Source organism: Nasonia vitripennis (assembly GCF_009193385.2).
Source record: "Nasonia vitripennis strain AsymCx chromosome 1 unlocalized genomic scaffold, Nvit_psr_1.1 chr1_random0006, whole genome shotgun sequence".
NCBI lineage: Eukaryota > Metazoa > Arthropoda > Insecta > Hymenoptera > Pteromalidae > Nasonia > Nasonia vitripennis.
The window spans coordinates 814293-836438 of NW_022279593.1; the positions used below are offsets into that span (position 1 = coordinate 814293).

A 22146-nucleotide genomic window follows, 5' to 3' on the forward strand; every position below is an offset into this window, starting at 1 on the left:
AACACAAAATATGAGGGCAGTTAATGAACAAAATAATTTTGCAAAATTTGTATTGAATATAGGTAATAAAACTTTAAATGACGATAATAACGTCATTGTTGAGATAATTGTGTTATAAAAAATACAAACATAGTTGATTCTGTTTTTGGTTATTTAATTCGAAACCAACTATAAGTTGATATAAATTTATCAGCAATTTCATCTTTAATCAAGTAATATCACTATTAAAAAGTTCTACAAAACGTATATATACAAGCATCAAGTCTGTAGAAAATAGTGATGATAATGGATTGATGTCTGAAGCATTATTACCTGAATATCTTAATACATTAAATCCACCTTATTTATCTTCACATGAACTTCGCTTAAACATGAATTGCATCGTAATGCTCATTAGAAACATAAGTATTCATGAAGGATTATGCAATCAAACTCGATTAAGAATTATAGATATGACTAATAATCTTTTGAAATGTAAAGTTCTAACGGGTGACAACGTGAATAATATTGTATTTATAAATGAAATAACGCTATATTCCGAAAATGAGTATCCTTTTACATTCAGAAGAAGACAATTTCCTATTAAATTAGCATTTGAAATAACAATAAATAAAGCATAAGGTCAAACATTTTCAAATATAGCAATTGATTGTGCAGGGACGTTTTTACACATGGTCAATTATACGTAGCAAGTTCAAGAATCCGATCGTGGAAAGGATTACAATTCTTTTTTGGTTATAAGATAAAAGACATAAGTAGCATATAATTAATGCTACTGGAAAATTATGTATTTAATGAAATCTTGCTATGTGTACATAAGTCCATGAAATAAAAGCTGTCGCATCAATGCTCGGAGCGAGCCGGACGCTAGAAGATCTTGGCCGAGATCCTAAGAAACCACAAGAAGAACTAGGAGAAAAAAGAACATGTAGAAGAAATTATTGCTGAAGGGAATTAAGAGTACCTTGTTTCCCCTATATCCTGTGTGTTCTTGATTGACTACCTGATATCCCATTTCACTGCATCCAAGCATCTCATTCTTTCGCATAATCGCGTGACGGCGCACAGTGTACCAAAATCCGATTTTTATAACCAGTATTCGCTCGACAAGCCAAATCGCAATCATTCTTAATGAAAAAAATTCCAAAATACTTCTACGATAATTTCCGTTCATGTAGAACTACTTATATTCGATAACGCGTTACATACCCTATAAGAAAAATAGAAAAAGTTAAAGCATTGATTTGATAATCTATCGTCGGTGATACAGAGTTCTTTTGAAACTTTTATGTACTTATATAATTTTTAATAAAAGTGATGAAATTATTAAATATTTTCAAATAGAATACATAATTCAAGCATATTCAAATTTCTATGATATAATTAATCTAAATTTTAAATTATAAATCAAGTTATATAAAACATAACATTATTTTAAACAAAGAAAAAACGCGCCTTTTTATTTACCTCATGGGTGGGGAAAAAATAGATGTATTAATAATTCATTACCTATTTTGTTATTTTGATAAATGTCAAATTAATTGCATTGGGGGTGGGCAAGCGGAGCTAGCAGGTGGAACCCCCAAGTATATATATATATGGGACGTTTCACGTCAACCGGACCATCAGTGCACCCAAAATTTAGGTTAACCTAACAAGACGTTTGAGGTCACAAAATGATCGTCTGATCAAGGGCTTTTGAAAAAGTTCTGGCCTTTTCAAAAATCCAATGTGGTGCATAAAATATGGAGCCTGAAACCCACGTTTTCATAGCACATTCAACAAAAACAATAGTAAAAATGTTCTAATTTGTGAAATATCCCACCAAAAAGCATGTACAACTCATGATAGGACATATTATTGACAATGCTGACGGAATTCCAAAATCAAAAATGGCGGAATCAAAATGGTGGACATTATACTCCATCAAACCCATTTTACCGCAACAAATGATTTTTGATCAATTTAAACTATCGATATGGGGGTTTTCAGGGTCACTGAATCTTATTTTAACCTCGACATTTCAAAATTCGAAATGGTGGATCCAAAATGGCGGACATTATACCGCCACTAAACTAATTTTACCGCAACAAATGATTTTAGATCACTTTAAAGTATCGATATGGGGGTTTTCGGGGTCATTGAATCTTAGCTTGACCTCGAAATTTCAAAATTCAATATGGCCAATATAAACTGGCGGATATTTGTCATAACCCACCCGCAGGCTCTCTCGCGAGAAGCCCCTGCTAACGCGCAACCCGCCGAACACGCCACGCACGCTGCAGCGCTTATCACCGCGGCGCTAGTACCGCGGCGCGCCGCTAGGCGGCTGCGCATTACCCACAAGTGAAGTAGCGTCGCGGAGGGAACATAAGGAGTCCGGGTCCAGCGCTGTACCTCGCCCCTCTTCCAACAGCCTAATGCTGCAAGTACACGGCTCGTATCCAATGACAACTTGTGCAAAGACTTCAGCAAATAAAACTGTTTTGTGGCAAAGGAATTTATTGCTTTCAAGTGATTTATTTCATCCCTCTTTTTTACCTACACCCCCAACCCCTTCCCACGTTTAGCAACCCATAGAAAGGAATATTTTCTTCAAGGAATGCTTTCTTCATCGGCGACTTTTTCTCCAACAGTCTTTTTCAGGATAGTTGGTGAGCAAGTCCATCAGCGGCTTTATTCATAGGCGACTTTTTCTCCAACAGTCCTTTTTAGGATAGTTAATAGGTACATTAATAGATAAATTGACGACTTCTTCTTCAACATCCTTTTAAAGGCAGTTGTTGAGTAAGTCTTACTTTATCGGAAACTCCTTGTTCAACTGTACTAGCCGTAATTTTGTTATTTCTAACATTTTTTTTTTGTTTTGGTTGTGCTTTCTCATATCCTACAACAATGTCTTCTCCTGCGAAAAAATATCGTATCGATAGATGCGTTAATCCATTTCATATTAATACAGGACACAGCAAATCTCTTAGGAAGATCTCCAAAGAATTTCAAGATGTATATCCTTATTATCCAACATCTTCACTGATTTGTGATACATTTAGAAAATCCTTTTACAAACTACATGATTTGTCATCTCCAAACGTCAGTATGAGTGTTGATTTTGAATCAGAGACTGACTCACCTTCGGTTTCAAACACGGATGCACCTATGCAAGATGATCTTACAGATATTTTAACTGGACTTAAAAACAAATTCCAATCCCTGCCGGAGAACGATCCATTACGTGTCAGTATTCTTACTATTTTGCCCGAATACTGGGCAATACGTAAAATTATGAACCAATTTGGTGTGTCTCACAGAATGGCTCGTAAAGCAAAACAGTTAAGAGAATCAGATGGAGTTTTCGCTTCTCCTATTGCAAAACGTGGAAAAACATTACCTGCAGAAACTCCTCAGAAAGTTGAAGATTTTTACGAAAATTATCTTAACAGCAGAATTATGCCAAATAAAAAAGATACCGTCAGTATTTATTTATATGGTGAAAAAATAAAAGTGCAGAAAAGATTATTACTTACTGATATTAAGAACCTTCATAATCAATTTAAAGAACAGTTTCCTGAACATCCGATTGGGCTTACCAAGTTTGCGGAACTGAGACCAAAATGTTGTGTCTGCAGGATCCTCTGGTACACACAATGTATGTGTATGTACGATACACCAAAATTTCAAGGCGATGATTGACGCAGTAAATATAGAAAAAATCTCAAACAATATTCTGAAGAATTATAAAGATTGTTTGAATTTCGTTCTATTTGAGGATCCCAAACCAAGTTGTTATTTGAATGAATGCAAATTTTGTCCGGACATTCAAAAGTTTTCTAATTACGTTGAGAACATTATGGATGAGCACAATATTGATCAAGTCATCTTCAGCACGTGGCAATCAACCGATAGATACACTTTGATAAAACAATGCCTAACATCGCAAGAATTTATTGAAACTTTATGTTCTATCCTAGAAAAGTTGATACCTCATCACTGCATCGCTAAGGAACAATCAAAGTTTATTTCTGGGAAGAAAAATAATCTTTCAGATGAAGAGGTTCTTGCTCAATTGGATTTTGCTGAGAACTATGCTTTTACAGCCCAAGATGCTGCACAGGCATTTCATTTTAATAATGATCAAAGTACGATTTTTCCTGCTGTTGTTTATTATAAATCTGAAGGCAAGCTAAAGCATTTCAGTACAGTATCTATGTCCGACTGTACTACTCATGATGCCACTGCAGTATACAGAATGCAGCAAAAGCTTATACCTGAAATTCGCAAGGTTTGTCCCACAGTAAAAAGGGTAATATATGCTACTGATGGTGCTAAACAGCATTTTAAAAATCGTTATCAAATGAGTAGTTTAATGAGTCATAAGAGAGATTTTGGCGTTGATGCTGAATGGCACTGCTTTGCAACAGCACACGGAAAAGGTAGTTGCGATGGAGTTGGAGCGATAGTAAAGAGAGAAGCTACAAGAGCGAGCTTACAAGCTGCAAAAAATAAAGCAATTCTAGATGTTAAAGCTCTTTATTCATGGGCTAATGGGCGATCATTCAATATAAAATTTTTCTTATGCACCAAAAAAGATCACGAACAAACTCGTCAATTCCTAACAAAGAGATTTAAAAACTGTCCACCTGTCACAAACATACAAATGGGGCATGGATTTATCCCAGAAAATAATGAAACGTTGAAAGTCATGCATTACTCAAATGCCAATGAACCTCGGAACAGAGTAATTTATGATATCGGCGAAAGCCATTTATCACCAGTAAAAACTCTACGAACGAGGAGCCAGAATTGATAAGAGTGCACAAAATGTCATTAAAGATTGATTGATTTGTCTAAATTATATATTTTTTTCATCCACGCAGGCATATACATATACACAGAACAATAGAAAAATGTAAGTGCAAAAACCGCAGACAGATAATTCTAAATCTAATAGACCGGAAAAATATAAGATTCATGTGCACAAATACTGATTCCGATAATACATTTATAACCATTTACCTCAGAAACCCCCATATCGATACTTTAAATTGATCTAAAATCATTTGTTGCGGTAAGATTGGTTTAGTGGCGGTATAATGTCCGCCATTTTGGATCCACCTTTTTAAATTTTGAAATTTCGAGGTTAAAATAAGATTCAGTGACCCTGAAAACCCCCATATCGATACTTTAAACTGATCAAAAATCATTTGTTGCGGTAAAATGGGTTTGGTGGAGGTATAATGTCCACTATTTTGATTCCGCCATTTTTTATTTTGGAATTCCGTCAGCATTGTCAATAATATGTCCTATCATGAGTTGTACATGCTTTTTGGTGGGATATTTCACAAATTAGAACATTTTTACTATTGTTTTTATTGAATGTGCTATGAAAACGTGGGTTTCAGGCTCCATATTTTATGCGCCACATTGGCCAGACGATCATTTTGAGACCTCAAACGTCTTGTTAGGTTAACCCAAATTTTGGGTGCACTGATGGTCCGGTTGACGTGAAACGTCCCATATATATATATATATATATATATATATATATATATATATATAATATATATATATATATATATATATATATATATATATATATATATATATATATTATATATATATATATATATATATATATATATATATATATATATATATATATATATATATATATATATATGTATGGGTGGTTCTCTGTGAAATCGAAGATGAAAATTTTAATTTTTGCCTAAACTGTATATATATGTTCTATATACCTGACACCCAAAATAATTTCAGCACGAGTCCTTCATTTGGCTTCTGGTTCTAGCTGGTCAAAGTTGAGGTTTCAAGCAATTTTTGCAATTTTTGCATTTTTTGCCTATTTTCAATGATTTGTAGCTTATAAGGGAGGCATTTTTAACTAAAACTATCCAGATACTTTTTTTTTGTGAAAGGCTATAGCCGGGTTACTATGGTGAAATGGCCCCCTTGGAAAATGTATATATGTATATATACCATTCGATGGGGGATAAAAAAAAACTCCCATAGCCAAATTTTTAGCTCTCTGCCTAGTGCGCATGCGCAGTAACGTCGATAAACGTGTTTTTTTGATTTTATTTTTTTCTAAAGTCCCTATAGGATAAAAATTTTTTTAAAAATTCACATTGGTGTATTTATATGTCATGAATAACTGCAATTTTTTTGGGATTACATAACCTCAAATATCGGATCTAAAAAAATTATTAAAGTTTTCAATCGATATTTTGACCCCCTTGTTTTTGAGGTGCAACTTTTTAAGTAGACTTTTTTTGTGTACTTTTTCCCGTTCTTTACGATGGCACTAACGTTTTTTCCTTAAAAATGGTGGCACAACTCGATTTGAGCCAAAAACTGATTTTTTTGCCATTTTTTCACGTTTTTAGCTGGTTATGTTACAATTTAGTTACTAAAGTGACTCCTTTTGAGTAGTTTTGCATATCTTCCCATGAAAACATAATCAAATGAAATATTTTGTTCGCTCCAAGCCGTATTTTTTATATTATCTTACGTTTTCAATGATGGTCTTATCAGAATTTGAGGTAATAAAGGGTTTCTCTCTATATATAAAAAGAATATCGCCGCTGTCAGTGTCTGCTTTTCTCTTTAACCTAAAAATGCCCTCATTTGAGTGATTTAACGCCGAAAAAGGCCATTTTTGGTACCATGTAACCCAAAACTAACCTAAAAATGTCATAATGCAAGGGTTTTCACGCAAAAAAGCCTGTTTTTAGCTAAACATAGCCTTGAAATCGATCGTTTGAGGGTACTTTTGGCGTCTTGTGGTCTTAAAAAGGCCATATTTGGCTTATCTGCCTCTACTTAATTGATTATTCAAAATCTATTGACAGTAATAATTATCAGGTAAAAAGGAATTGAAGTTAAGTATGTTCAATTCGTACAAAGTATAATTTATTATCTTCATAGGCTATTTAAAATAAATTATGGAACGTATACAAGTAGCTTTTTAAAAATAACGAATGTTCACAATAGAAAAAATGATTCACTCATCATTGTCACTATCTTCATCAATACACACTTCAATTTGATCATTAAGAAACATTTTAGACAGAATTTCAGCTGGTCGTATGATTTTTGATAAATATCTTCCATGTGAAAGATAATAGATTATGGCAGCAATATGCGCACAACATCCTATAGTACGGTTACCGTTAGCACAATCACAACAGTGTCTTAAGATGCTAGAATAACCAATACCATTTGGTTTATACTCAACGAAACATTTGTATTGTTTTCTGTTAATATGCCTGGATTGAACTTCAAGTTTGAGAATATTGTTAGTCTCTTTTGAATATCCAATCTTCAAATTATTATCTGCGTCAAGCATTTCCGCTAAGTAAGATATTGTCTGTTTAAGCTGATATGTTCCTGTAAACAGAATTTTCAAATCTTTTCCGACGACTCCATCTTTTGTCTGCTACTAAAACTGCTAATGTATTTTCAACATTTTTTCTAGATTGCATAGCACTAAATATTTCATCTTGCATGTCTTCATCAGAATCTAGGCGTTTGCCAAACAAGTTATTTAAGTAGCAAGAAATTTTACAATAAGATCCAGTATTTTTCACCATTTTATTATCAAGTTTGTGATCTAATAACCTATATTTTTTCTTTTGAACTCCGTGCACTGCTTCAACAACCCATCGCAGTTTTGTCGTGAATCTTGTTTCATTTGATTCTTGCGTAGAAAGTTGAGATTTTGAACCTTTGAGTGCAGGCATCAAAACAATATAACCCATATTTTCTAATTTTTGTTTAATGTCCCTGAAACCTCTATCCAGTATAAAAATGTCCCCTTGGCGAAGAAGTTTCTGTAAAATATTCTGCTTCTCTTCCAATATTTCAATCAGTATTGTAGCATCATTTTTATTTGCAAGATATGGACCTAACTGGTCAACAACATAACCATTAGTAGTACATATAGTAAATGGTTTAGTCAGAGGAACTTTTTTTTGGCCTGAATAAGATTTTCTTTGGTACTCGTTATTAGAGCTTTTTTCATGCCTTATATAAGTACCATCAGCAATCAAAATAAGTTGTTTACCAGGATGTAATTTCTTTGCCATATTAGAAGTTTGATTTTCAATCAATTCATTTCTGTCTACATTTTCTAATCCAAAGTGTTTTGGTAGTAAATCTTTTTCGAAAGATAATAATACTGATTGACAAAAACGAGATACTTGTTGTTCGCTTTCAATGTCAAATATTGTAGAGATGAGCGAGTTAGAATTCCCAGAGCGCATTTTGAATAAAAATACGACAATGGCTTGTGTCGCTGTCCTTACACAGGAATTCTTCAGAGAAGTGAGTTGATCTTTAAGATAATTAATATTTTCCCACGTTAATCCCGTAAAAACTTTCAATTTTTTTTCAGGCATGGAAAATTCAGCTACTGTATCTAATAAAGTTTCGTCTGCTTTCATTGATAATTGACTCAAAAATTGTAGTAATTCATCAATATATACCGTACTTGTAGTGGAAAAAATATTAATTTTATTTAGTTCATCTTCATAAAATCTTTTTTTAATTAAATGTGTGCAACAGCATCTATTGCCATGTGGAATAAAAACATTCATTTTACTATAAACTTGAATTCGGGCCTCTAAAGGAACTAATATATTATTAGTCTGTTTTTGGTACCCACAAACAAAGCAATATTTATGTGCCGCAATCGTCCTTTGAATAAGTAATTCCGTGGTTGCTCGTACTTTTTGTTCCTTTATTGTGTATACAGATGATTGTGTACTTTCCTGAGATGATGAAGTGACAGTTAGCTGAGAAAATGATTCAGAAACATTTGAATCTTGAGACGAAGCAGTTGCTGGAACATTAACCTTTTTAGGTTTAGAGCTTGATATGTATTTGGCTAATCGCTTTCTACATGAATCACAAATTACATCATGGATGTAAATATCTTTATTTGATAATTGTTTAGCATATTCGATTTCAACTTCAGATTCGATTTCCTTTTCTCGACCAATTGATTTTCTAATATAAATATTACACATGGCACATCTTCGATCATCGCGTTTCCTGATGTTATCTGACTCTTCATTACTATTAGATGCCATATTTATTTAACCATTAGACAAGAAGATCACTTCTGAAATAATAAAATATAAATATTTTACAATACATTTAAAAATGCTGTTAGTTAGTTTTTAAAAATCTAAAAAAATTGTTTGCCTTTTTTTAAATTAAAAACTAGAATGAATAATAAATATTACAAAAATATTATAATCTAAGTTCTTGTATAATCCAGTTTTCTCAGTAGCTTTACATGAAAAGTAAAAAAATAATATTGCCTAGTAAAAGTGAAATAAGTTGTATTTCATTTATAAGTTTTTTAAGCAAATAATTTTTTTTTGTCATAAAAACTGTATTGAAGTGCTTGCACCTAGTGATTTTATAAAATCAACAAACCTATGAAATTATTATAATCAATTTGTTTTTTTGTAAAAATATGTTCTTGTATCTAGACATGAATAATAGTGTATTTTAAAATAAATAAATAATGTTGTTTTTAATGATGTTTCATATACGTATGTGTTTAAAGCATAGGTTAGCTTGTGTTTACTTTATTCATTTTACATTTTTTTAACTTAAAAGTTAATTGACAATTAATAAGTTCGCATCCTATTAGTTCTATTTTTCATTTTTATTATTTCTCATGTATTGTTTTTATGTAAAACCAAATATTTTTTCTCATCTCATAATAATTAACTATAGTAAAAATCACATCATATATAGTCATATGCAGATATTTATGTGCATTTTTTATTAATTTGACAGTTTTTTATACATAAACAAATTAATTATTGTTCAAGACTGTCTATATTTTATCAATTTAATCATACTTGTATAATTAATATACCGCATTACATCAAAACATGCAACTCATCAATCGTCAAATCCTTTTCTAGCAAAAGTTTATTGTCATATTTTATTCAAATGTTTTTCCTTCTTAATTTTATTTAGTTAATAGTTTCAACAACTTTATGTTTAACTAATTTCTCATTTTACTTTATGTGATTAGCCTAAATTGGTTAAGTTAAATAGATAAAGACTCGTTCCCCTTACATGCATTGTACGTATATCTATATCTATAGGATTGAAAATTCATTTTTATTAATTACTTTTTTGTTAGCTTATTGATTTAAAATCTGATTGCTATTTTTGTTTTAGGATAAGATCGGATCTTTATGCGAGTACTAAAACAGTTTATAATTTAATGTTGGTTTAAACTTTTGATTTTATGCAAGAATTTAATAACGTACACAACATGTTTTTCTTATTTAGCGTATAAAAAGGTCTAATAATTATCTGTTATTATTATTACATTATTATATTATTATATTATATTATTATATTATTATATCATATTATGATATTATTATATCATATTATTATATTACTATATTATCTGTCATTATTTTTGATACAATTACTCTTAATACTACAGAATTTATAATAAAAATTTTATTTTTCTACCCATTAATAAGTCTTACTCTGCATATACCGGTAAAATACAAGTGTATTTATTATAAATACATGGGAGATTTTTTATTTATCAGTAGGTTGGTTACAGTATTTTTTTCAAAACTCAAAGTGTCGGCATAAAAATAACATTTTAGATATTAATAATAGGTTTTGATTTTAAAGAAGTTATTTAACAAAATATTAATTTATTGTGTAATATGTATTAGAAATACATATAACCCTAATATCAAAGCATATAATCTGTGATGTCAAAACTTTTGAAAAACTTTGTTAAATCTTCATTTTTTTTAAAGATATGTAAAATATATAGTACTCACTTTAAATATACAAGATTGTTAGTTTTGAAGTAAACAGCAGAAAGATTTAAAGTAGCCGCGTCAGCCTTCGGTTCCAACTAACTCCAATGTATTTGAAAATAAATACTTAACTACTTTATTATTTTTTCTAGTATTGCTATCAATTATCAGTCAAAAGCCGAAATAGTAAAAAGAAAAATCGAAACAATTTTTATTTGCTAGATTTTAATTTACTTTAAAAGTTATAAACTTATACTAACAGCGTTTTCACCATTCACTTGTATTAGTATATTATGGAGAAAGTACAATTGAGTCCGTCGTCCCGTACCGACCTCGGGACATACCGTCTGAAATAAGCTGTTTTAACGGGATTGGCTAATTCTGTACCGTCGATTGGGTTATCGAAAAGAATTAGCCAATAATATAAAAGTGACTTATTTCAGACGGTATGTCCCGGGGTCGGTACGGGACGGGACGGGACGTATTGTACTTTCTCCCTTATATAGACAATTGTAAGAAAAAAAAAAATTAGTTTTGAAAAAAACAATGTTGGCCATTGGTTTGCGCATCGTTTAATTAATTAAGAAATCAAAATACTTTATTTGTTTATGCTCCTGATAATTCTTAATTTTATGATTGACCATTCACTACGCAGATCGTCTGCATTGCAGCCGCCGCGTCAACCGCGCGGCCAAGCATAACCTTTTATTATAAATAAAAATAAACAATAAACAAAAAAGTGCGACAGAGACAATACTTTCGACCAATCACAGAACGTTTAAAAAGAACATAACATTAGCCATCAGTTTTATAATAAGGTGATATCACAATTCTGATAAGACCATCATTGAAAACGTAAGATAATATAAAAAATACGGCTTGGAGCGAACAAAATATTTCATTTGATTATGTTTTCATGGGAAGATATGCAAAACTACTCAAAAGGAGTCACTTTAGTAACTAAATTGTAACATAACCAGCTAAAAACGTGAAAAAATGGCAAAAAAATCAGTTTTTGGCTCAAATCGAGTTGTGCCACCATTTTTAAGGAAAAAACGTTAGTGCCATCGTAAAGAACGGGAAAAAGTACACAAAAAAAGTCTACTTAAAAAGTTGCACCTCAAAAACAAGGGGGTCAAAATATCGATTGAAAACTTTAATAATTTTTTTAGATCCGATATTTGAGGTTATGTAATCCCAAAAAAATTGCAGTTATTCATGACATATAAATACACCAATGTGAATTTTTAAAAAAATTTTTATCCTATAGGGACTTTAGAAAAAAATAAAATCAAAAAAACACGTTTATCGACGTTACTGCGCATGCGCACTAGGCAGAGAGCTAAAAATTTGGCTATGGGAGTTTTTTTTTATCCCCCATCGAATGGTATATATACATATATACATTTTCCAAGGGGGCCATTTCACCATAGTAACCCGGCTATAGCCTTTGTTGAATTTTTCAATAAAAATACTTTTAAAGCCCTATATTTATGTGAAGGCTACCTTATTTGCATTTTAAACCATTAAATACGAAAATCTGAATGTTGGATCCGGACTCCGACAACCTCAATACAGTAAAAAGATAGCTGTAAAGTTTTAGAATAGGCCTGACCTACTAGAAGTTATGTAGGAAACAAACATGATATAATGGCTAATAAGTGGTTTTACATTCAAATTTAACACTTATAACCTAGTACATTTCATGACTACCGATACCAACATGTGTTTGTATCTTGTTAAACGCAGTGAGCAGAACATATTTTACCTGGGTGGGGGTCCCCTTTGACATCCACATGCGGAACTACGCGCCACCTGGCGGACCGCCATGTCGTGGCAAGCGCGAGGCGAACTTAGACGCTAGAGCTTATAACAGTCAGCCCTGGCCTGGCTGCCAGCGTGGACAGATCTTTCGATTTCCTTTCGATTTCAAGGCTTGTACAAGTTAACAATACAAGGTAAAATGCCCAATACTTGGACAAAATGAAAATTTAAACCTATACTTGGACACTTGAATATTTGCTATTGTGATAAAATAACAAACGTAACCTCAAAAAATAAACTGGATCAGCATTGTAAACATCATTACTAATAGTATACTAATGCTTTTAATAACATTTTAACAAAAATCAATTTTCGAGGATGATTTGAAAGACTGCTCTCGAGTCCCATTAGAACAATTTTTTCAGCATTGTCCAACTATACCTCAAACGCGATTTCCATAAAGCAGTAGTTGGACACGTTTAATCACAAAGTCCAACTACTGGGGCAAAGACCGCGTCCAAGTACTGGTTCAACCGTATAAAATGATGTCCAACTATAACGTGATATAATGACACTCTTCAAAATTGATTTTTATCAAGTGGCGCGGCAGTGCCACGAAGGCTAGTTTGAGAATCAGACGAAGTCGCGGCGCCCGCGCTACTATTTACTTCTATGTTGGGGTTCACATTTTTTATTATAAAGAAATAAATGCGTTTATTTGTTGTCTCTAATATATTTTGACTTATATCATGTTATATAAAAGGTAGCTGTTTTTATCAATATTTTTGTTGAAAATCATAGTTTGGCATAATAAAATACACGAGTGTGTCATTCACAAAATGCTCAAATCAAATATTAGGTCCGTTAAGTTAGCCACAACAAGTGTTAGGACCGTCAAGTTGGCCGCACAGCTATATATAGATGGATATTACTTTCTCATCGGTTTTTTGCACGCGTTCTCAACGTTTACATGTGGTTTTAGTGTCCAGGTGTAGACAAAATTCGAGGGCGGCGTCTGGGTGTACAGGGTGGCCGATGACCAGGTCTAGGTTGTGCGCTCCGTGGTTTTTGGTGTCTAGGTAAATAAATCATACGCGGACGTCGTCTAGGTGTACGGGGTGGCCGTTGACGAGGTCTAGATGGTGCGCTTTGTGGTTTTTTGTATCTAGGTGTAGAAAGAATTCGAGGGCAGCATCTGGGTGTACAGGGTGGCCGATGACGAGGTCTAGGTGGTGCGCTCCGTGTTTTTAGGTGTCTAGGTAAATAAATCATACGCGGACGGCGTCTAGGTGTGCGGGGTGGTTGATGACGAGGTCTAGGTGGTGTTCTCCGTAATTTTTTATTTTTAGGAGAATACATAACTTGAGGTCGGTCTTGATAAAAATGTTACTAAAAATTCATGTTCGAAAGGTGCTAAAGATGCTTATATTTTATTTTTAGGAGAAATATGAAATGCACAAAAAAAATTACTAAAAAGGACCAAAATCTCTGAAAAAAATTAACTTTTAAAAAAGTAAAAGGTTAGGCGAGTTTGATATATTCCGCAATGAAATAACAAGTGAAAAAGAACTGAGATCAATCAATTAAAGTCAAGTTTATTATATTTAATCATAATGAGTCATAATGAAGAAACAACATTTTTTTGGTCAATAAAGGGCTCACTTAACTTAAAGTTAAGTTATATAATGATCAATTAGGAACAACTCTCAAGATACTTACAACGTAAATTGACATGACTGTTTCATTTTGTTTAGTGGTGAACAACAAAAAATTTTTTTCATGTATTTAAACGTCATAAAAATACCATCAGTATATTTATGATACTTTAAGTTAAGTAAGCCCTTTATTGACCAAAAAAATTATGTTTCTTTTTTATGATTAAATATAATAAACTTTACTTTAGATTATATCAAACTCGCCTAACCTTTTACTTTTTTAAAAGTTAATTTTTTTTAGAGATTACAAAAACTGATTGTTTGAGGTTCTGTTTTTTTTAAAGAAAGTTAATTGTGTCGGCTAAACTTTGGTGTTACAGGATTTTGATACTTCGCAATTTATCTGTGCGAAATAAATGAGCTTCTAAAATTTTCTCAAAATCTGTCCATGTATTGGGCATTTTACCTAATATCAAAAACTTTTAACGTTAACATTTAGCTAATACAATTATCTTACAATTAAAAAAAAAACAAACCTCAAACAATCAGTTTTTATAATAAAATTAAATTTTCAAGAGTGGCATCATAATGCCGTATAGTTGGACAACATTTGACGCGATTGGATCAGTACTTGGACGCGATTTTAACTCAGTAGTTGGACATTGCGATTAAATGTGTCCAATCACTGCTTTATGGAAATCGCGTGTTAGGTAAAAGTAGTAAGAAGGGCCATATAGTGAGACAGGCGTTATTGATTTTCCCCCTCCCCTAGACTTCGGGACCTGGACCTAACTTATAGCGTACACCCCCCTCTATCTCGTTATCTGTCTCTCTCTCTCTCTCTCTCTCTCTCTCTCTCTCTCTCTCTCTCGGCCTGGGGGGCTGTTATGGCGTAGGTCATTATTGATTTATCGGGGGCTGATAAGGAGTACCTGTTGCTGAGTGGACTTTGGATAATGCAACAGATATGTCCTTATTTGAGACTGACATGGTGTAGAAGCGCTATATTTGCTTTCCACTTTCATGTGTTTATATGTATCTGTTGTACATACTCAGCGTCTCGTTTCTTTTATTCAAATGTTAGTTGTTCTATACGTATGGATGTTTTTGTTTCGATGGTTTCTATTAACGCTAATTTTCCCGAGAATACATCCATCTTGCTTATTGGCTGATGGCCGTAGAAGGAGGTTTAATAAATGTTGCGGTATAAATGAAGGAAAGGTGTTATGGTAAATAATAATAAAATGTATTTTTTTATAAATTTATTAAAAGTTTATTCAGGAAAAAAACATAGTATACGCGAGAGGTTAAATTTTTAGGCAACTTTAAAATAATTTCGCACATTTTTTGCGATAAACGGTAAACCGTTTTTATTTATTTAAAAAAAACAACTTACATATAATGGCTGTATTTGATACATTGTAGATCATAATATTGATAATTATTCTTTGTCTTCTTTCAGTGGATAGACAAAATGTCTATCCACCAAATTTTTCACCTCAACGGGTGTGAAGATTCTCTCCATATCTTCACGCGTGATCAGGCCGTCGAAAACGTGGTCGCTGAACGGCACCGTCCACAGCCTACTGGTCACGGTTGTCTCCCAGTCATCGCTCTCGTAGCGCGCTGATTTGCGTCGCCATGCCACATGCATAACGTTTCCCTGCGCCGCTTTCCGAAACCACGAGCCAGAATATCTTGCGCAGCTGTAACATAAAACAAATATTTTTTTATTAAATTATGTATAAAGAAAAAAATATTAAAAAAAGTTATGCTTAAAAGTGATAGGTTTTTTTATCAATACATCCGTCTGTTACGATGTGGATGCTATTGATAAATCTTGATGACGAAAGCGTCATCAAGGGTGGAGTGCAGATAGCAGCATTTTCATCTAATATTTTTCGCGCTAAGGCGAACATAAACATGTAACCTTTTCTTAAGCACGAGTCCGTTACTGCGGTGTTAATACACGCTACACTCCTGTTGATTGTCCGCTGGAGCGATTGCACAAGTTCTAGTTTCTTGATGGGCTCCAAGAATTCTAAACTGGACGTGTAAAACGTTTGTGTGCGATGGACACGGTCGGCGCGGTATGTTTGATCTGCGCCCGAAGATAGTCGCTCGTGATGGCGGCGCATTTTCTTGTGTACACGCATCTATCAGCGACTATCAGTGTGCTGATTATGCATCAAACCTTCATCAATGCGCAGAATATCTTTAAATATCTGCAATTCTTGGGGCTGCTCCTGCTGTTGTTGCTTCGGCTGCTGCTGTTGCTCCTGCTGTTGCGCCTGCTGCTGCTGCTGCTGCTCTGCTTCACAATAAGTCGGTGGAATCAGGGCGAGTATTTCGGCAGTCATGAGGCCAAACATTTCTTCGTCATACGCTGCGAGATCGACGTCGGTACTATCACAGTTTACTTCGTTGATGACGGTACTGGCAGGTATCGCGGGCACGGATTCACGACACTCGTTAGCAGGTGACGATATATCCATGGACTCACCCTCGGCTGGCACTTCGAATAATTCTTGGAACAAATTATCGCCAATTTGCTCAGACCATACATTAGACACTGCACTAGTGGGCTCATTGCCGAACGCTGAACTGTCGCTATCGGTAACTTCACTCGCGTCGTTACTCGGAGAATTTTTCACTTCTTCGCACTGATCGCCTATCGCTTCGGTCAACACCCGTATCATATCAGGGTCGAAATACGCAGCACATATTTCACGCTCTGGCACATCACTAGTCGTAATAATCGCAGCAGGCTCTGTTGCAGTCCTGGACTGCAATTCGTGCAGAATGGTGTCCAACTCTTCCGGGTCGTACTGGGCGTCCGTCATAGCGCACACCTGATCGATTAAACTGTTGTCGTAAGAGGCCATTTCTACTTTTTTTTCTAAGCTTTGAACGTGGAACTACGTGTCGAACTATACGGTTCAGAGAAAAGTTTTTGACCGAATTTCGTTCTTTAAGACACCGTAGCAGAATAACTTTTTATCTCCGAGAAGCTGTGTGCTTTGGAAAAAAACGGTGGGTCTAAATAATATCGTCGTTATCCTGGCGAAGGGACATCTGTATATTTTTGTATACTCAAGGTGTGCGGCTGTTGAGGTGGTAATATGCTGTTTAAGCCCACGCTAGAATGTTCATGTTTTCCGAAACATCTTTCACGGAATGTATACAAATGCCTTAAAGAATGATTATCTATAGGGACCGGCATATGTACGTTACAACCGCATATCGATGGCCGACGACGTCCGTCGTGTATGAGTATACAAGGGATAGTGGCGCAATGGCGCTAGCATTGCAGCTGAATGAGTTCTGTATACGCGTGGCGATTTCGGCGGGGGTGTTACAGAAATCCGTTTTTATTTTAATCATTTTCCCTATTAGACATAAAAGGCGAAGCACAACGAGAAGTGTGTGTCACTTTTCATGAGTGTTGCGCACGGAAAAGACCTCTTTCATTTGCCGTTCATAATGGAAAACTCTACTAAAAATAAGTTTCGCGGTATTATTATAAGTGTAGTGGATTTGTTGCGATTAAGCGCAAATCATACTGCTATCTGGAGAGTGTGCGACTTTGAGTGGCGTCGTCGCTTAAGACGCATGAGTTGCGTACATCTGAAAAGAATGTTTCGTTGGATTCTTAGCTGCTGTACTATTCGTGAAATTGCTCGCCTGTATCGCTTGATATTCCGTGGAAATCATTTGGATGTAAGCACAGCGGCCGAATTAATTTTACTACGTGATCTACATCATATGGTTCCTTTGCAGTGTTTAATGACTGAATACGACGAATATGTTGGTAAGTACTCAACTTTGTAATATTATTTTTTTAAATCAACACATTTCTTATAAAATATGTTTTACAGCGCGCGAAAATCTTCTAAGGGAAACGCGCGATGCCAACGATCATGCAAATTTATACCGTTTTGTCCTTGAGTGATGACAGCGACGGCGACACTATACGTCGATGGGTACCATTGCGATCTGCAAAACGTAGATTGTCTTACGATTTGGATGATGACAACGGTGACGATGACGGCGCTGGTACGAGTGTACAGCGATCACGCCAACGTGTATCGGGTCCACCAGCGCTTGTGCCATATACCGACGAGGACACAGCTACAAGTGCGTGTGTAACCTCTTTTCCCGCGCCAGAGCGTTTAAACGACGGTCATCAAGTCGAAATTTTGAGCGGATTTACGATGCTTGAAAGTAGCGGAGAGGGTGACGCTGATTTCACGCCGTCGTCGCCTATAGGACCTCCGCAGGCGTGTTCGACCCCACGTGCTGATAACGAGAATGACGAGTCGTGTTCGGAAAAAGATTTTTTTTCGTCTCCAGATGTCAAAGCTTCTAATCGGGCTTTTATCGGACGATCATATCCGAGAAGTGATTTGATACGTGTGATTCATCGTAATTATGCTGTGCCGAACGAAGCTGTGCAGTGTGCTATCGATGCACGATCAGTATCTGAAAGCAGTGACGAAGATGATGAGCCTGCCAATACCATAGCTACAGCAGCAGCAGCGGCAATCTCTACAAACAATGCTCAGCGCGCAGCAATACAAAACTTTTACTCGCGGCCCGTCCCAGAGTCCGAGCGTTCTTATCATCAGATCGTCGATCGCGCCCGAATGATGTATCATCGGTACGATGAAAGAGATGCTTTTGACAATAGGATAAATGAGCGTAAGTTTAATCTTTATTTCTGATATTTTATAGTTTGAGTAAATTTTTAATTTACAACATTTTTTTCATTTTTTTTTTTTTAAAGAAAAGTTATAAGAAGAGTCGAAAATGGCACCGATTCCATAGAGCGGTTCAACGCGTCAAATTTAGATGTTTATATTGATCGTATATACAAAGTGCGTAGAGCCCAAGAGTTGCGATGGTTGTATACATAGGCCGAAGACGAAAATTCTCCTCTGTATACGGCGCAGGACATCGTAGATTTACTGGGCCGTGTTCATGAAAGTTTTAATGGACCGCTAGAAGAATGAATTCAAAAGAAAACATTTATTACTTCGCGTATGTGTGTTTTTAAAAATAAATAAAAATAATGGCTATATAAAATAATAGACTTGTTTTTTTTTTGTAAAACTATTATTGCAGCAGCCTGTAGAGCCTCGATATCGCCGGAGTTTCAAATGCAGAACCGTGTCGACGATTTCGACTGATCCAAAAGTGTCATAAATACTGCTGTAAACACGCCAACACATATAGGCGGGGGATCAGTGGTACGTCGTCGGCCTCGTCGTCAAAGTAGCGATAATGACAGCTCTACCACCCGAAGCAGCAGTGGCAGCAAATATCGCAGCTGCAGCAGCAGCAGCCGTAGCAGCAGCAGCACCCGTAGTAGCAGCAGTAGCAGCAGCCGGAGTAGTTGTGGTGAGCGTAGTATACATAGCGACAGTAGTGTGCATTGTGAGGAAAATGCGCATAGCGGTGACGAGCAACGTGTACACAGCGATAATGATAGCGTCGAGGGTAGCGTTAGAGAGCATAGAAGAGCATAATCACTATGTACGTAGATTTCGTGTAAATGGTGTGCGAATAGTCATGCGTGTGTTAGAGACTATACCTGAAAATTTTGATCCTATTTTGTGGCTTGAGTTAGTAATGCGCGATATTCACGCGTATTTAGTATCAATGGCGGGCAGTAGTGATTTGATAGACATTACGATAAATAGTGAAAATTTCGCGCGCGGTTCAGCTGGTATGCAGAGCAATGAAAATTTCGAAACAGACGATAATTTTTCTATTGAAGCTACGTACGTAGAGGTGCCACTTGGGGCTGGACGAAAGAAAAGTTTTAGTATAAATATGCTGGATCAACGGTCTTTAATTTCCATCATTCGAAACTCTGATAATTTGTGCTTGCCGCGAGCATTAGTTGTTGTTGGTGAGGCTTTTGTTAACTTAAAAGAAGACGCGACTGACACGACGAAAAAAGCATGGACTGTAATACGTGACAGTCGTCGCGCCTTACAAAAGGAGCGCGCGTTAGAGTTAACTGCTGCAGCTGGCGTTACAATACCGCCGGCTAGGTGTGGGTTTCGCGAAATTCAAAAATTTCAATACTATTATGCGCGAAAGAATATAGCAATAGTCGTGTACGATAGTCAAACTTTTGGTTCTGGTGAGGCTCCTTTTTTCGACGGTCGCCTTATGTTATACAATCTTATATCACCGAAAGTCGTTAATATTTGTCACGATGCAGCCGTGCATCAATTTGATACAATTTTGAATTTAACGGGTGCTGCTAAAAGTAAATTTTTTTGCGACCGTTGTAATAAAAAGTATCAGTACGTTGATCGACACCTGTGTAACTCGATATGCCCGCGTTGTTTTGTTACACCTAGTTGTAGCAAAGACGACATTCAGCTGATTAAGTGCAACGACTGCTTTAGAAGTTTTTTCGGAAACACTTGTTTTCAGAATCATAAAACGGTGGGGTCGTATAAAAAGCGAAATAAGAAAATTTGCGATTTGTTGAAAATATGTCAAACATGTAAGAAACGCGTACACATACATCGTAGAAAGCATGAATGTGGTATTTTATTTTGTAAAATTTGTCGGTCACGGCACTCTACAAACGCCGCGTGTTACATGCAGATTGTGCGCGCTCCAAAACAGCTAAAAGAATCTAAAAATTACCTTTACGTGTTTTACGATTTTGAAACACAACAAGATACGCTGTATAAAATGCGAGTGGTTACGCGTTTGCATACTCCAAATCTATACGTTGTACAACATTTGTGTACGGACTGTCTGACACGCGCCGATGATATGAAAATACGCTGCGACACCCGCGGTATGCGCGAACACATCTTTCGAGAAAACGCCATAAAGCATTTCATTGAATTATACGTTCGTGAAAAATCGGTGTTTGAGCCTATTATATGCATCGCGCACAATGCTAGTGGTTTCGATGCCCAGTTTATTTTGAAGTATTTAGTCGAAGAGTGTGAAAATGCCAATCCTCGTGTCGTGCTCAATGGAAAAATATCGTTTTGCTACAATGTGACCGTACCAAGTTTATTGACAGTCTAAATTATTTTCATATGCGCTTAAGTTTATTGCCCGAAACTTTTGGTCTGCCACCGTGCGCGAAAAAGGGCTATTTCCCGCATTTGTTTAATATCCCCGAGAACGAAAATTACGTCGGCCCTCTACCCGATGAAAGATTTTACGCGCCAGATTCTATGTCTGTCAAAGAGCGTGGTATAACAACGAAACTCGGCGTGATTATGTTTTCGATTTTCAAAAAGAAATAGTAGAATACTGCCGTATGGATGTGGAGATTTTGCGACGCGCCTGTGTTGCTTTTCTGAATGATTTTTCTGAATGTGGGTAAAATCTATCCATTCGTTGAAGCAACTACTATAGCAAGTGTTTGCTCGCTTGTGTACAGAAAAAATTTCTTATGCGATAAGCCTATAGGTATTATACCTGCTAGCGGTTATCGCCGAGGTGACAAACATTCCCAAAAATCTATAGAGTGGTTGGTTCAGTGCGAACGCGAGTGTGGTCGAGAAATCATTCACGCGGGGCGCGCTCGAGAGTTTCGATTACCCGAGGGTTTTCTAGTGGACGGATTTTTACCACCTTTAAATAGAGAGCATAAAGGCACAGTATACGAGTACGAGGGTTGTTACATGCACGACTGCCCGAAATATTTTGATAAAGCGTGTGAGAAATCGCTGGCTTATGGTCGCACTTTTAACGCCGCATACGAAAACACAGTGTCTAAATTGCAAAAAATGCGCGATTGCGGCTACGATGTTCGTAGTATATGGGAATGCGAGTTTGACGAGGTGAAATTGAGAAACCAAGAGATCGCCTCCTACGCGAAAAATCATCCTCTAATGAGTCGAATAAAT

The 22146-nt window shown here is 35.5% G+C and overlaps 1 protein-coding gene across 21 annotated transcripts in view; it reads right to left on the reverse strand.

Moving 5' to 3' along the window:
* Positions 1-22146, reverse strand: part of Dop2 (dopamine receptor type D2) — a 572837-nt gene that overhangs the window by 355621 nt on the left and 195070 nt on the right. For 2 of the 21 annotated variants that reach the window (XR_004227948.1, XR_004227949.1), the window contains exon 4: positions 965-1210. Coding sequence is in view for 1 of the 3 variants with exons in the window: in XM_031932021.1 (XP_031787881.1) it covers positions 15693-15957 (265 nt within the window). In the remaining 2 variants the exon portion in view is untranslated. 21 annotated transcript variants of the gene reach the window in all.